This window comes from Malus sylvestris, chromosome 3 (genome assembly GCF_916048215.2).
Source record: "Malus sylvestris chromosome 3, drMalSylv7.2, whole genome shotgun sequence".
NCBI lineage: Eukaryota > Viridiplantae > Streptophyta > Magnoliopsida > Rosales > Rosaceae > Malus > Malus sylvestris.
The window spans coordinates 4,730,836-4,747,545 of record NC_062262.1 but is presented as its reverse complement, the minus strand read 5'-3'; the positions used below and the strand labels follow the sequence as shown (position 1 = coordinate 4,747,545).

At 36.8% G+C, this 16,710-nt stretch overlaps 3 protein-coding genes across 3 annotated transcripts in view; 1 reads left to right on the top strand and 2 right to left on the bottom strand.

Annotated features, from left to right (window-relative positions):
* The first annotated feature begins 3,627 nt into the window (after nucleotides 1–3,627).
* On the top strand, nucleotides 3,628–4,086 carry LOC126615469 (senescence associated gene 20-like). Its single transcript, XM_050283295.1, has one exon. It carries the CDS (start codon nucleotides 3,628–3,630, stop codon nucleotides 4,084–4,086), a length of 459 nt encoding a protein of 152 aa, XP_050139252.1.
* A 3,865-nt stretch (nucleotides 4,087–7,951) lies between these two features.
* On the bottom strand, nucleotides 7,952–10,867 carry LOC126617394 (U2 small nuclear ribonucleoprotein B''-like). Its single transcript, XM_050285443.1, has 5 exons — nucleotides 10,689–10,867; nucleotides 9,791–9,963; nucleotides 9,264–9,357; nucleotides 8,566–8,645; nucleotides 7,952–8,453 (listed from the first exon to the last, which is right to left on the bottom strand). The coding sequence occupies exons 1-5, from the start codon at nucleotides 10,759–10,761 to the stop codon at nucleotides 8,175–8,177; spliced, it is 699 nt and encodes a 232-aa protein (XP_050141400.1). The 5' UTR covers nucleotides 10,762–10,867; the 3' UTR covers nucleotides 7,952–8,174.
* Nucleotides 10,868–12,643: 1,776 nt separating this feature from the next.
* Nucleotides 12,644–16,710, bottom strand: part of LOC126614296 (phenylalanine N-monooxygenase CYP79D16-like) — a 31,076-nt gene continuing 27,009 nt past the window's right edge. The window contains exons 2-3 of the mRNA XM_050281882.1: nucleotides 14,022–14,555; nucleotides 12,644–13,424 (exon numbers count right to left, since the gene is read on the bottom strand). Coding sequence (XP_050137839.1) covers nucleotides 12,789–13,424; nucleotides 14,022–14,555 — 1,170 coding nt within the window. The 3' untranslated portion in view covers nucleotides 12,644–12,788. The remainder of the gene's footprint in view (nucleotides 13,425–14,021; nucleotides 14,556–16,710) is intronic.

Below are 16,710 nucleotides of genomic sequence, written 5' to 3'. Positions count from 1 at the left end.
AGATTTTGAGGCAACTAATTTAATGTTGACCATGATATATCCAGTTGGTCGGTTTGAATATAATCTATGTTTGAAAAATTAACTAGGGCTCTACGGATGTGATATTTTCAATGAGTTGGGTACTTATTTAGAATATTTAAAAATATTGTGACCAATTTAGAATGGCACAAAAAATTTAGGAGGTTTTAGGTACTTGATCCTAAAAAGAAATATTTTAACCACTAAAGTAATTCATCAATTGATTCTTATTAAATCTAAGTCAAAATTTTCAATTTCTGACAAAAAATAAAAAATAAAAAACCGAGAACAATAATATTAGTGATAATTTGTACTTCAACCTGTTCTTTGAAGACCATAAAGAAGTTACTTATTCTTATTAAAGAATTAATTCAAATAATAAGAACTTTTGAGGTAAAATAAATACAAGATTAGTCAAATTTTACCATGATTAATTCAGTTATATTTTAAAATAAGGAGATGATTCACACACGTCATTTTTAACTTCTCAAATACTCTTCTTTATTTCTAGCTAGCCAAATGGTGAACAAGCCAAATGAAAATAACAAGCAAAATTAAATAAGAATATGTGACAGGTTAAAAGAGTGTGTGTTTATCATTTTCCTTCTAAATATTATGACTTGTTGCTATAATCATCTTATGTTTATCACATCTCAAATCATACTTTTTATTTCTAAGTCAAATTTTGACTAAAAAGACTAAAAATTAACTTTGGAGTTTAATCTCTATTAAATTTCTTTACATTCTAAACGATTATTACTATAGAAGGAGCCTCCACAAGTGTAGTTTAGTTTGAGAAACCTCTAGACATTATTGAGGATCTCCTTCTAAATAGTAGTCATACTTGATAATTTAGTGTGGAGTATCTTTTCTTCTTCGATTGAGTTGAAATCCCCAACAAAATTTATAACGAGGCCCCTAATAATGTACCATATCCTCTCTCTCTCTCTCTCGTACGTAATCTTCCATATTACTAATTGAGGAGCCAAAATAAATATACGTACGTAATCATTTGCTTATTTTTTTCTCACTGGTATACACACACACACACACACACACACACACAAATTAGCTCTTGGGTCTATTAATTAGTATTTTTGGTGAATTCATAAAAGAAATACGTTTACGATCAAAGATTACGTCGTTTTAGTGTGTCAGAAAAAAGGTTCGTTACACCAAGTGTTATAATACAAGTAGTTGGTACTAGGGGTGGGCACGGGCCGGGCCGGGCCCATTTTTGGAGGGACCGGACCGGACCCGGGTGCAAAGGAAACGGGCCGGGCCGGAGCGGGCATTACAGTTTTGAATATAGGAACCGGACCTTACCCGGCCCGGTTGAAACGGGCCGGTTCGGGCCGGGTCCACGAGTCCTTGGTTTTTTTTTTTTTCTTTGGGTTATTAAAAAAAAAATTGCACAGAATGCAATTGCACAGATTGTTGCAATTTGCACAGATTGCTGCAATTTGCAGTTTTGCACAGATTGCATTTGCCAAGATTGCTGCAATTGCACAGATTCTTTCTATGATTCTACCACGGCACTACCAACGTCCAAAATAACAACACATCGAAATTCCGAGAGTCCAAAAAAACAAAAGAACAACACATCGTCCAAATTCATAGATTAACAATACATCCAAAATAACAACATTACATCGTCCAACATCTAAAAATCAAATCAACATACAAAAATCATACCACATCCAACGTCCACGTTCCAACAACATTCCTCATTGAATCTGTAAGGAAAAATAGTATATAAACATGACATTTTTAACGTCCAACATCAAACTATTCTCATTGAATCATTGAAATTTAAAGTTTATTCATTTGAGTTTAACGTCCAACATCAAACTATTCCTAATTGCCTTGCTATGATTCATGGGTAACCTACATTAGCATTCACTGCACACTATTTCTGAAATTAATTATTCGGTCTAGCTTCAAGTAGTCTGTCTCAAATATTCACTACACATATGTCTCTAGCAACGAAATCAAATAGCAGCTCAACAAAAAAAAGAATCCAAAAGAGGTACCATGCAAAGGATTTGCATTACACAAGTCTACCTAAATTGATCAGAAAGTCAGAACAGTGGCCATGGGGGTTTCCTGGCAAGCAGGACAAAGCCAGCTGCATATTGAAATTCGAAAGTCTGGTTTTTCTATCACATATTTACAGAATAATAATACAAAAATCTAAGGCACCTATGCATTTCAACTTTCATTTAACACTTCCAAATACCAATATTTACATTTTACAGAATATTTGAGAGTCAATAACAGGATTCAAATAGTTGCCTAGGGTTTTTACTTAGATACGAATCACTCAGTCCACAAACCAATAATACGAATCAAATAAAAGAGAGAAGCGAGATTGTTTGTTAGGGTTTTTACCTGAGAACGAAGAGGCTGCGACGAGAGAGAGAGTGCGAATTCGAAGAGGAGAGATTTGAGGTTCTGCCGTTGTGTTGGTGCAGCGTCGGAGTCGAGGGATACGGATTCGAGGTTCTGCCATTGTGTGACTGACTGTGAGAGACTGATCTGAATCTGGAAAATGGAAACCTGGACTCGGTAAGGGTAGGGTTGAAAACTTGAAACTCAGATACGAATCACTCAGTCCACAAACCCATAATACGAATCAAATAAAAGAGAGAAGCGAGATCGAATTGTTTGTTAGGGTTTTTACCTTAGAACGAAGACGCTGCGAGTCTGTGACGAGAGAAAGAGAGAGTGCGAATTCGAAGAGGAGAGAATCCAGGTTCTGCCGTTGTGTTGGTGCGGCGTCGGACTCGGAGTCGAGGGTTATGGACTGACGGATGGTGGAGGAGAGGTGGGAGTGAGTGATTGTGAGAGAGTCGAGAGACTGATCTGAAATTATGAATCTGGAAAATGGAAACCCGGACTAGACTCGGTAAGGGTAGGGTTGAAACTAACAGTTCAGATTGAATGATAGATTATCATTCAATCTTAACCGTTCATTATAAATAGAAACGGGTCAATCCGGGGCCCCGTTTTTCTAGGATGTAGGACTTGGCCCGCCCCGTAAATGACAAGGGCCCAGCCCGGCCCGCCCCGTTTAGTTTCTAAAATATTTGGAACCGGCCCGTACCCGCCCCGAACCTACATTACCCGCCCCGACCCGCGGTTCCTCTACCCGTTTGCCCACCCCTAGTTGGTACTCGAAAAAAAAAATTCAACTTCTTGTATTATGACAATTGGTGTACCAAGTCGTGTTTCCGGCACACTGAAAAAGCTAATGCTAGGTAGGGTAATGCTAGAAAGACCAAATTTGTAAACCCGATATATGTCATCAATAAAAAATAAACACTTTAATCAACACTTCAGTGATATTCCAATCATCAACAATCACATTATTTGATCTACAAATTTAAATTTAAAATTTTGATCTATCTAGCACCTCACTCAAAATTTCTTGCCTCGTACAATCATACTCACATGCAACTGTCCAAACTCCCACAAACCATGTTCTCCTCCTATATAAACACCAATGCCATAACACTTAACGGTTCAAACACAAACATTCCCAACTCACCAAGTCCCTCACACCTATTGTTTTGAGCTCCAGACCTGGCAAACTCTCAACTACGTCCGATGGAGGGAGAAGATTCCGAAGAAGCCAAAAACAAAACGACAGTGACGGCTTTATACCAAGCCTTAACCTCCAAGGACGTTGATGTCGTCCACCTTCTCCTCGCACCCTACCTCGAGTGGTGGTTCCATGGCCCCCCAACTCACCAGCATCTGAACCGCCTACTCACTGGTGCACCACCGTATGACTCATCGTTCAAATTCGTCCCTCTCTCGATCATTGCATTTGGATCAATGGTGCTGGCTGAAGGATACGACGAGGTTCGTTCCGTTTCGTGGGTGCATGCGTGGATCTTCACTGATGGGATTATTACCCAGGTCAGGGAATACTACAACACGTCCGTCACGGTCACCCGGTTATCCTCACCGCATATCAGATCACAACCGGGGAATTGCCAGTGTCTCTGGCAGAGTAAGCTCTCAGATAACAAGTATGTGCCTGGCCTCGTTTTGGCGCTATAAGTTATGCTGCGTTAATTATCGTTTGAACTCGTACAAATTAATATTAGTTTGAAAAGCACACGAAATACTTAACATGCAGCGTTGTACTCTATATCTGGCAAAAATGTTATTTTTACTATATTTTTCATATCATATTTTTGCATTCTCTCTTTAATAGAGATAAGATTCACATATGTTATTGGGCTCTACTCAATTAGAGAGGTGCGACAAATGTAATAAGAAAATTGTTGTAAGTGTAACATTACTCTCTATCTGATAATAAGTATTATGTGGTTTGGCTGTCGAGTTTATATTTTGTGTATTTTGTTGTGTGGAATGTTTGTTTATGTTTGTATAAAACGTTTTGGTCCTCTTGTATATCTCAACTTGTAGTTATGCCGTTGTCCTTCCGAAACCCAAACGCAATAATGGAATGGAAGAAGACCGATATGAAGGGGAAAAAATGCATCGGGACAACAACAAATAATGACTCATTTGGAAGTATTTTTAAAGGAGTATGTTATCCACACACCTCTTTTTACTTCTTACACACCCCTTGTTAATTTCTGTCATTTGATCTTCTTTAATTCATCTTATCCGACGGCCGAAAATTAAAAGGATGTGAAAGAAGTAAAAAGGGGTGTGTGGATATCACACCCCTTTTTAAAATGATTGAAAGCTTTTTTGATGAAAATATTTTTTAAATCAACTTTTAGTAAACACGCAAGTGAATTCTGAAAATGCACTTAAAATATTTCCTTGAAGAAGCACTGGTTATGTGCTTCTTCCAAGAAACACTTCAAATGCAATGGAACTCAAAAACATTCTCTCTAAAAACACATTTTCAGTCATTTTAAAAGCATTTTCAAACAAGTTCTCCATCATGATAATGTCTCTTGGTATTTTTCTTAATTTTTGTTGACCAAAAATGAAGTCTTTTAGTTTTGGGAAGAGATACTAGACAAAAGTCACACACCACAAAAAATAGGAATTTTTATCATTTTTAGCCAAAATTTCACCCTTAATTTAAAAAAATGTCATTTATATATATATATATAGAAAATCTTTAAGGGAAGGGATCCCCATTTTTTGTATAAAAATAAGAATTAGTTGTGGAGTCCACACTCCATCAAACTTTAACAATCTGAACCATTTATTTTTCAAGTTGCACCTCATAGATCATCCTTGCAAAATATTAGCCAAATCAGAAATGTTTAAGACATCTAATTGGGTTCAAAGAAATTAACAAATACTTTGTTATATAAGAAACAATGAAATTTTATCTTGATAATTAAATAGGCAAATGGTTTCATATTGAATTGAATTTTTGTAAGGATGATTTATGAATTGAGACTTATAAATTAGACGGTTCGGATCGTTGAAATTCAACGTGGAGTGAGCCCCACACCTAATCCACATTTTTTGAAAAAAAAATAGGGATCCCATATATATAGCAAGGTTCTAAAATGCGCTAGGCACTAGTCGAGCAACGGGCAGGGGCCTAGACGGATTTGAGTAAAATAATTATATATATCATATAAATTAGTTAAATTTACTATATAATAGATAAATAAACATTGAGTTATACGTTATTTTGGAAAAAGTTACAAATATATAATGCAAGAGTATAATATAGTCTGGTCTTAAAAAGAAAACATAATAAAATATTATATTATAAGAATATAATATAGTGTTGTTTTAAAACATAACAAATAATAAAATATTATTTGAATAATTTATATAATATATTTATTAATGGATAGTGGGTAATTATTCTTTGTTTTTTTATTATGAGGCTGGTGGACTTTCACACAAAATTAGGCATTTTTTCCACTTTCCCGATTTTCCCTACTCCCTAATCTCTATCAGTCACCTCGACTTTTACGTTTAACCCTCTATCTTCTTATCTTCTAAAAAACAACAAATCAAAGCAACTCCCTCTAACCCTTCATCTCTCCTTCACACGTCTCCCTTTATCACTCCCTCTAAGCCACCACAATAATTCTATGTTTTCATGCACAGAAGTTCTGGGAAAGAGGCAGAGTTGTGCCAACTTTGAGTTTTGATTTTGTGCGATGCGATCATACTCCTCCATCATTGGTTGACATCCTCGTCGATGGTGACAAAGATCAACGAGTCGAGGTCCTTGTTCGGCAGCTAGTACTTCACTGTCACGTCACTCAACCCTGCCGCACGCTTGCACTGATCAAGTTTGAGATGCAGCACTTCGCGAGATAGTTAGAGTTTTTGGGTTTGCAGTTTGCACAGACGCAAAGCAAAGAGACGAGGAACGACTAGCATTGCCTAGGGTTGCCTAGCTCCGCCTAGTCGGCCACCTAGACCCCCTATGATTTATTGAACGTTTTGCCCAAAATCGCCACAGAAGCCCACCGCCCAGCCCCTAGGCGGCCGCCTAGGCCAATTTTTAGAACATCGATATTTAGTATATCAATATTTTTACACTAGGAGAAGGGGAATTCGGCTAAGCCATGCAATGGGCAACCTAACTTGGTATCGAATTCGCCATCCATGAGATTCAAACCTAAGACCTTTCACTTCTTAGCGAAGAGGAATACTACTAGACCGTATTACTTAGTAGCTTTTTTATAAATATTTTAAATATACCAAAATCACACTTGAATAGATCCAAATATCTAAGTACAGTTACTCCCCTTCATATTCTGGGTTGGAGTTCAAAGTCAAGGGTATTGGCAAACTAGTTGCGAGCATTGTCGAACTAATGGAGGACACTTGCAAATTTTCGCCTCATCTCTGAAATTCGATCATTAACCCTAATATGATTTCATTTTTCAACGACAAGGTCATGGAAGAGAAACTTCCAAAATTCGAGCATACTTTCATATATAATTGTTCAAGACATGTTCTCATATTATAAAAACGTCGTATCACAACATTATTATCAATAGAATCAAAACATCTTTCTCAATGTATACAATAAAGTTATCATTCAACCATTAATCTATCATCCTATTACAATGTGATTTATTCACAATATTCATCAACAAGCTCTTTCAACGAAAGTTGTTGCAACAAGTAAAATCAATAAGAATTTGACTTGAAAGTACACTAAGGGGTTTTGGCTTGTGCCAATTAAAAAAATATTAATTAAAGGTATCCTTTTTCATTGGCCTTGGTTAGGGTCAAATAAAATTTCAAAGGATTTTGAAACCGGATTTGGATCTCATCCGGATTCAAATTGTGGGATTCTTAGAGATCCTTACATCTTAATTATTTATCGTGCATCGTATAATAAAAAATCATTTGATTTTTTTATTATTTAAAATTAAACACAAATAGTACCTGACGAAAACTGATTGCACGATGTACGATGAACGACTAGAATGTGAGGATCCTTATGATCCCCACAAAATGGATCCAATGAGGATCCTCTTGCTTTAAAATCTATTGGGGTCACTAGGCTGCCAGTGGCCCTACATTATTTCTGCTACTGATCAATATGTGTTTCCTTCTCGGGTTTTGTGATCCAAGATTAGGGTTTCAATTTGGGAGTAAGATTCTCTCCTTGCTATTATCATCCTCTCCTCATACACTCTATTTGTTGTCATATTCTTTATATAAAAAATTTCAAAAAAAGATGTAAACGTGACGTAATTACAACCGTTTAAATAAAAGGGGATGAAAGAGAAGAGAATCATACTCCTTCAATTTATCTAGTCTTGTTGGGCGTTTGATTTGTCCCCCTTTGCTACCATAAAACATCTTTGTGACTACCAATCATCGATTCCTATCCAGATGGCAAAATTTTTCAAAACCAGAAAACGAATTTCTACATAATACCGGACACAATTTATGATCCTATGAGTGACATGCAACCAACGATCCAAAAAAAAAAAAAAAAAACGCATGAAAGTGGAACCCGATGGTTCTCAAGCCGAGCTATGTTCAGTGGCATGGCAATTTTTGACCATTGATCTGCATAACACACTCGATCAAGGATCAGAAACCGCCCGTGCATACACGAGCATGCCGTGCATACATGAGTACAGTGAGATTAACAACTATTCAACTATTACATATCCGCAACAAAACAACATTCGACTACAGAGAATAGGATCCGTAATTTTTAGTTACTTCTTGGCAAAAGTGATGGCGATGGCGTTTTGAGGGGTGACTTTGAAGCCTTGAAGGGCCTGCATGGCGACCGATGACTGAATGTCATCTTCATACTCTACAAAGGCAATGCCTGGCTTCGCATCAATCATCCTGACTTCCCTAAACCCTGCAAACTGTTTGAAGAGCAATTCCAGCATATCACTGGTAGTTTCGTGAGGCAAATTCTCAATGAACAGGATATTGTTTGGAGCTGCAGCTTCCTGTGCATTCGAGTTTCCATGGCGGGACGGGGCCTGTTGACGATACGCAGAGAATTAAAATAAATCCACCATTCAGAGCGTGGGAGATGACAAAGAAGTGGATCAAATACACTTGCATAATGGTGTTCATATCGGAAATACTTACCGTTCTGCCTCCATTTTCAGCAGCTGCACCATTTTCGGTAGCATATTGTTGTCCTTCATCACCTCGCCGCTTTCTTTCAGCTGAATCAACAGATTTATTTCAGAACATAAAACACATGGTATTAAACAATCTAATTTGAGCAAGCATTTTTTTCTATATAAACTGAAAGTTGATTTTCTGTATGAGCCACCTGTAATTATAGCCAACCCAAATAGACCTTACTAAAAAGGGGTCAATCAAACGTTATCATAATTTCCCCAAGTCAAGGGAAAAATGAATGCTTTAAATAATACAGTGATGTTCCTACACCTAGAGGCCAGAGAAACCCAAATGAGTCAAATGCATTCTATCAAAATTTTCTAGACATGCGGCCAAACAAAGTAAGGCAGTACTTTAATACCCAGAATGAATCTCAAACTATCACAACAATATTACTTTTTCTTACTATTAGTACGCACATACCCAGTAGGTTCTAGCGGTTCAAGTGGAAGCAATGTCGTATGCCCTAATGGTTCAATTGGAAACAACGTGTTCTGAAGATCCTCAGGAACATATAAGGCAAGTTATTTGATTCATTGTGATCTTTACATTCATATGCTATAACGATGGTTAATGCATATCATTACTACTTTTAAAGAAAGTTATGAAATATTTTATACAAACTTCAAGGTTATTTATAACTTCAAAGTTTCAGTCACCTTTGTCTTCCTGCTTCCTTTTCTTTTCTTTTGGAGCTAAGGTTCCTTCTGCTTCAGCAATGCAATCTGACTTTGTTTTGGCGTATTGAATCCGCTACACCAAATAAATTGTGCTCATATTAACATTTTAAACTAAGAAAAGTTAGTGGATGTGAATATCACAATAGTGTAATCAAACACCTTCATTTGAGAAAAAACAAAGGAACAGAGTGTATGTAACATTTAAAGTGAACACATTGTTGTTCCGTTAATAGGTTATTTACTTCCAAAATAAACTTTCAGGTACCAATAACTTCACCCTTCAGTGTATGCACTGCCAGATATGGTCTTCAACCACAAGCTTAAAGAAAAATCATCCTCAACGATGAACACGCATACATTTAGAGCTAAAATTTGAGACAATAAGGAAGAACATAGCATAGGCAGGAAAGCTTAATATGGTTACAGAATTTGGATAAGTAACATGCGTGTCCAACATATATGCAATACGGTACCAACTGGGCTTATTCAATTTTAGACTCACTCACCATGGGTTTATCATAAAACGGAAAGTTTTGCATCTGCCGCACAGCATTACTGGCAGAAGCCACTTCTAGAAATGCAACCCATGCTTGCCCCCGAAGCCTGGGTGTCTTCAAGGCAACAACATCCAAAATCCTGCCATATTGAGAGAACAAGCAATAGAGGGACCTCTTCAATTCTGCAAAGTAAAAAGAATGGCACTATTAACTCACAGAACAAAATATACGAAAGCTTATCCCCAAAAGTAGTAAAAAAAACATCTTTTCATGCTAGACAATTCAAAATTCGGATGCAAAACACCAAAGCAAGATGTGAGACCAATATAGATAACAAAATTGTGATTACTCTCTTGCCTACATAGCGTCGCTTTCTCAATTTATGATCCATAAAAGCACCCCAGTGAACCAGAATCATTTTACAAACACAAAATTGTCTAATGATGCATCTTGGTATGGCGGATTCAGAAGATGAAATTTTGAATTGATTCTTCGTATAAACTATCTAATGAGACTCTACAAGTAATAAACTTGATTAAATGAAATTGAAAATCTTCAAATCCCTTAAGAATTAAATATACCATGTAATTCAAATGGTCATATGATCTGAACCAATTTCTCAATCGCCAACAATTCCCAGTTTGCACTAAATTCACAATGCCCTAGCTTCTGAGCTTGCACTCACCAATTTAAACTGAACCCTAAACCCCAACTTGTGCTAAGAGAACTTAAAATTCAAATATTATATAAAATAAAAAGCTTAAATTTTGCATACTATAAATTACTATGGTGAGTTTATTAGTACGAATTAAAGACCCAACATCTTGTTTTCCTGTAGTTTCTTTCTTTTGTGATTTTCTCGGCAACCAAACAAAGGGAAGAAGGGATAGGGCAAAGATTGAGTTACCTTCTTTTTTGATTTTCTCGTTGAGATTCTTAATGTATATAGTTTGGTTAGGCGGAATGTCCCCTGAAAGCATGGTCGCGCAGAGAGAGAGAGAGAGAGAGAGAGAGAGAAAGAAAGAGAGCGCAGAGCTTTGATTTGTGTGGGAGGGAGATAAGAGAGAAGCGAGGGACTCAGTGACGACTCGGATCTGAGCCCTAGATGGCCACCATTGGGCCATAAGATTTCTTTACACATTTGAGGTTATTGGGCCTTGCTCTTTTTTTCTTTTGGTCAAATATTGGGCCTTGCTCCTAATAAATACACTCGAAACAATGTTTCTATGGTGGAATTGGTTTATACATTCTTTCTCGTCTTCAACTCTAGGAATAATATTTTTCGTTATGTTTTTTTAGAACCCCTTAAAAGTTAATCTAAAAAGGTGAAATGATTTGTCATTATCTCAATTGAAGTATATTGAGAGGATTCGTACTTCAACTAGTTCATGTAGGTCCATATACAAGATTAGAATTCTAGCTCTTTCAAAATGATATCTCATTTATGGCACCCCCCTTCTTCGCCTTCCACGTAGCTGCATAGGAAAGGCCCAAAGCCAACCCCAGGGAACAATAAAGCTTGATAAGGTCTTTCTGTCCAAGTGCATGTAGTTCGTATCTTTACTGACATGTCTATTTCACCAAGCTTCTATCCGAGACAATATCCAAATACTTTGTGACACATATATGATTCCATTTCATTTTATAGGGTTTTCAAGTCTCTCCTTGCACTTGGAGTGGACCTTGTCTATAGTTTCCTTTTACACCTATCTATCATTCCATTTCATTTTATTTCGTTTTTATCCGCTGCACCCTACATCACTTTCTAAATCATAATTATGGGTCCGGCTACAATGTCAGTAAAGTTTAACCGTTGCAAAATCTATTATTTCCTATATGCAAGACCCAAACCATTAATTTTTTTAGACTCTTTAAGTGTACGTATTATAGAAGAAAAATGTCAATATTTAGTGAGCTAATCATTTATCGATTCCTACACGCCAAACTAGGCCTAATAATCAATGGATTGTTCAATCTCAACTTTGGACTGAATCATATTCAATCTAATATCCCTATAGTTTTATATATAAGGCTTCATTTGTCTCTGCATATTGATAATTGTAATATGCATTCTTCCAAAATAAAACTTGACAGCGGTCATCAGAACATGAGTTGCACTGAATGAAATATTCTTGTGGATATGCATGCCTACAAATGCTTCTTTGTAACTAATACTAGTAAGGACGAGACCAACTATTTAAATTAAATTTTGTAAATTATATGACGTGATTGTTAATGATTGGATTATTACTTAAAATTTGATTAACGGGCTCTCTATTGGTGATACATCACATAGTTTGCAAATTTGATCTACCAGCATTACTCTACAGGTAAATATTGTTATTTATCTTTTAGTGCAAATTTTTTTGTTAAAACTTTTCACTTGCCGTGCATTATTGCATCCATTTTTAAGGCCACCGTGGTTTAATACCAGCCTTCTATGTCACTCTATATTATGGTCTGGTGGTATTCTTCTTCATTTATAAGGTAGAGGTCTTAGGTTTGAATCTCTTAGATGGCGAACTTGATATCTAATTAGGTTGCCTAATGTGTGGCTTAACTGAACTCCCCCCTCCCCTTAATGTAAAAATATGTCGTTGTATTTAAAAAAATATCAGCCTTCTTTATGCTGATATGAAGTTAACTTGGGGCTAAAAGGGCGAGGTGTTTATACAAACCATAAATAATGTACAAGCTTAGCATGGTCCACACAGAGAGAGAGAGAGAGAGAGAGAGAGAGAGAGAGAGAGAGAGAGAGAGAGAGAGAGAGAGAGAGAGAGAGAGAGAGAGAGAGAGAGAGAGAGAGAGAGATTTTGACAGAAGTGTAATTTATATCTTGACAAAATGCGGATTGCATGCACATGACTAATCTTTAAGTATCAAATATTAGATTAACATAATTTAATTCAATACAAAATGCGGTATGAATGTGTTCCACTTATTTTTATCGATCCAATCACATCTCAAATGCCAAATGAACCAAAATACAATCTGTGTCCAAATTTTTTCAGTTTCCCGTATTGTACACGTGAGCTGCCAAACGCGGCTTCGCGTACGCAAGAAGTGGCTTAGCGAGTAAGAGGTCGTTTTGTGACTCGGTGAGTTCAATGCTCGACTCAGTAGGCGGCACGTGCCAACTGAACCCATGAAGAAGCCGAGCAAACAACATGACGGTCATGGCAGTGCCGAGTCCGCTCGCAACGCAGCCCCGCATTCCCGTGCTGAACGAAATGAATCGCAACTCCGACTCGGTGAGCACCACCCCGGTCCCGTCGTCCTTGAGGTGCCGCTCCGGCTTGAACTTGAGAGGCTCGTTCCAAACTTTAGGGTTACGCCCAAGCCCAACTCGGCTGAGAATCACGTGGCTACCCTTGGGGATGAAGTAATCTCCGACGGTGGTGTCGGCCATGGACACGTGGGGAACATTGAACGGTGCCACCGGGTGGAGGCGGAAGGCTTCTCTGGCGCAGGCCTTTACGAAGTTGAGCTGCGACAAATCCGACTCTTGAACTTGTCTGTTCTTTCCGACCACAGCATCAAGTTCTTGTGTTGCTTTCTCAAATAGTTCGGGTTGATTTATCATCTCTGCAATTGCCCATTCAGCAGCATTTGAGGGATTGTCCACTGCTGCCATTATTAGTTCCTGCATCCACACAACAATTCTATATGTTAATTTCTTGATCATTAATTGGTACCAACAAAAACTAAAAGAGGATCGATATGCATATTATTGCAGCTTAGTAGTATGCAAAAAAAATGAGAGGCATTATGTTACATAACCAGGGATATATGAGTCCTATGACATTCAACTTTTCTGGAAAAAAAAAAGTGAAAGAACTATAAATGTTCAATTTTGATGTACTAATTTAAGATATTGGTAGAAAATTGTCTAAAATTATGATTTGAAATGTTATGACACTTTTCTCTATATATAAAATTAGTAAAGAAAAATATGTGGTTGTCTGTACTTGTATTGTAGCATGTGTTGTAGATGCGCTACTTCAGTAGTAAACTTTTTTGACAATTCAGTTATCAATGACAGCATATTACACCAACTCTTAGTAATATTTATGCATGTCTACATCTACATCTAATTATTATTGTTGTAAACACATGCACAACCTGTAAAAACTCAATAACTGATGAGTCAGAGAGAGAGAGAGAGAGAGAGAGAGAGAGAGAGAGAGAGAGAGAGAGAGAGAGAGAGAGAGAGAGAGAGAGAGAGAGAGAGAGAGCTTACATTGACTTGAGCTTTGATTTCTTCCAGAGACAGTAAGGGTTCTCCATTCTTGTCTTTTAGAGAGATAAGAATGTCAAGCAAGTCTTGTGCCTCCACGGTATTGCCAAGTTTCTGATGTTCACGAACCCTCTCTTCGATTAGGGGGTCTTGGTATTTTCTTGTATCTCTTATGGCATCCTTGATAATCTTCTCATGGCCATCCAAGTCAAGCCCCCTCAAGCATGGGATGTAATCGGATGCAGAAAATGAATAGATGTAGTTAAGCATTGTAAATACATTTTCTAAATACTTTTGTTCCTCCAAACCAGGCCCACCATCCTCCATTTCCTCCCCAAAGTACCTCTTGTTGAGTACCATTTTCTTAATCACATTTGCACAATAATGTTGAGTGGCAAGTCTCAGATTTACAATGCCACCACCTTCATTGTTGTTGCACTGGTTGTACACATACTGGACAATGTGGTCGGCCTCTTCAACCCTTTTGTCAGTGAGCCACTTGTGCCTCATTGGAGAAAGCAATTCGCTCGTGATCACCTTTCTCATTTTCTTCCATTGTTCGCCGAAGGGCACCATAACCGTAGTTATGTACCCTTTAGTAATGAGGAAAGTAGAAATGCTAAGCGGACGTGAGGCAAAAATTGCATCTTGCTTCTTTAAGATTTCACGGCTCAGCCGAGGGCATGTGATGGGAATCACATTAGTGTTTCCTAGACGGATGCACGCAATTTCGGTGTTCATTTCGTCCATCATCTTGTGTATCCACCGGAATGTGGGCTTGTTCGCAAGCAGTTGGGGGAGGTTTCCGACAATAGGCCAAGGTTTTAGGCATTTGGGAGTGGGAGGAAGTGGGTAGCGTTGCTTGAGCACTTTGTTGTCTTTACTATCGCTTCGATGCCAAAAACGTTTGATTAAGAAATGTATGAAGGTGAATAGCAAGAAAAATGGGAGAAAGATAATATTGGCTTCCATCACTGCAATTTGAAAGGATTTGGCTAGACTCTTGTTTCTTTTAAAATGTTGAGATCTCTGTAGATGTACTGATGGTCTTAGCTTTTAATATATAGACAGGCGTGGAAACAGTGTTAATTGGGGAAATGAAAACATGTGAAACTTAAATCAAAACAATATGGATACTATGTATGCTCTACCACGTTTTCTAGTACCCCTTCCTATACTGTGTGCTGGATGGGGAAGAACGGTAGTCTTTTCGTCAATGACTGTGTTTCGATTGTATTAATTTCCTTTTTTTTCTTTTGTCAAACTTATTCGCCACGAAACGGGGGGAAATGTGAAAAGTTTTTGTTAAGAATAATGTTAGGGAGAATAAATTTTGTAAATCATATGTAATTGATTATCATCTTTTTAATAAAAGTAGGGTACATAATATAAGTATGCCACACATCTATTACAAAAATAGTTCAATCTAATTTACAAAATGTAATCTTCATAATATTTTCTTTTTAATATTTGTTAATCTTTTTGTCGTTTTTATTGACTCGTAAATAAAAGAAAATATATGTGGATTTCAAATGGCTATACCAAATATTTAGAGTTATAAAAAATTGTGTTGTATCTAAAGATATCTAATAACATAATACAGTAGGTAGTGATATGCTCTAATTCACATATTGTTCATCAGAAAAAGGAAAGAAGAAAAAATCCTGTATACCCTTTTTATGGTTCTTGCAAGTTTGTAACAATTGTTACCTTATTGTGAAAATTCAAGTACACTCTTTTAGGGTATGTTTGGGTGAGGGACTTTCAAATTTCAAGGTATTTAGGCAAAGGGTAATGCTAGGGAGACCAAATTTTTAAACCAAATTTGTTAACCAAATTATGTGTCACCAATAGGAAATACACATGTCAATGATCAATACTTAGTAATAATCTAATCATTAACAACCATATGATTTGGTTTAAAAATTTGGTCTCACTAGCACTACCCTTGGGTAAAATGAAGAAGAAATGCATGCATTATAAAATGTTAGAATGAATTATAAATGCACGGTATGCACCCCCATGAACATTACAAGGGTATGTAATAGAGAGATTTGTAAATGATTCTTACCAAGTAGTCATTTGTATCTCCAATCCTTGCTATCAGATTTTTTGTGATCTATTTCTTCATCTTACCCAAAATTACGATCTTAAACCATTTCCTCCCCATAAGCCTTTAGAGTAAATATAATAAACAGAAAGACAGTCAAGAACACGCTTTGCCTTCGAATTGTTGTGATTTTTTTGGTCGAAGGGGAGTGTATTGACAGGCCAACCCTAATGTACACCAATCATAGATTCTTCTAATACTGCAACCATATATAGAACCCTTACTTTTACTCTATCACTTTGCCTTTTCACACTAATTTTCTTCCTATTGTCTTTATAGCTTATATGGAGTGTACTTAATCTTAAGACTCGTTATCAAACTATTTGTTTAGGAGAATTAATATATGCCCTTATCTGATAAACAATTTTTTTTAGTATCCATTGAAAACCTAGCTATAAAGTGCACGGAGCGTGCTGCCAAACTTAAACATGATAGATCAAAAATTCAATTCAACAAAAGAAAAAGGATTAGCTAGGGAGACTAACTTTGTAGACAAAATTTTGTAAACTAAATTACACGTAAGTTGATGATTGGATTATTGTTTAAACGTTGAAAAACGTGTGCTTATTTCATATTGGTGAC

Coding starts and splice junctions, on each gene's coding strand:
- LOC126615469 (XM_050283295.1), top strand. CDS start 3,628: ATGGAGGGAGAAGATTCCGAAGAAGCCAAAAACAAAACGACAGTGACG.
- LOC126617394 (XM_050285443.1), bottom strand. CDS start 10,761: ATGCTTTCAGGGGACATTCCGCCTAACCAAACTATATACATTAAGAAT. Junction 9,964..10,688: donor CGAGAAAATCAAAAAAGAAG/GTAACTCAATCT, acceptor TTTACTTTGCAG/AATTGAAGAGGTCCCTCTAT. Junction 8,646..9,263: donor AAGGAAGCAGGAAGACAAAG/GTGACTGAAACT, acceptor CTGTTGATTCAG/CTGAAAGAAAGCGGCGAGGT.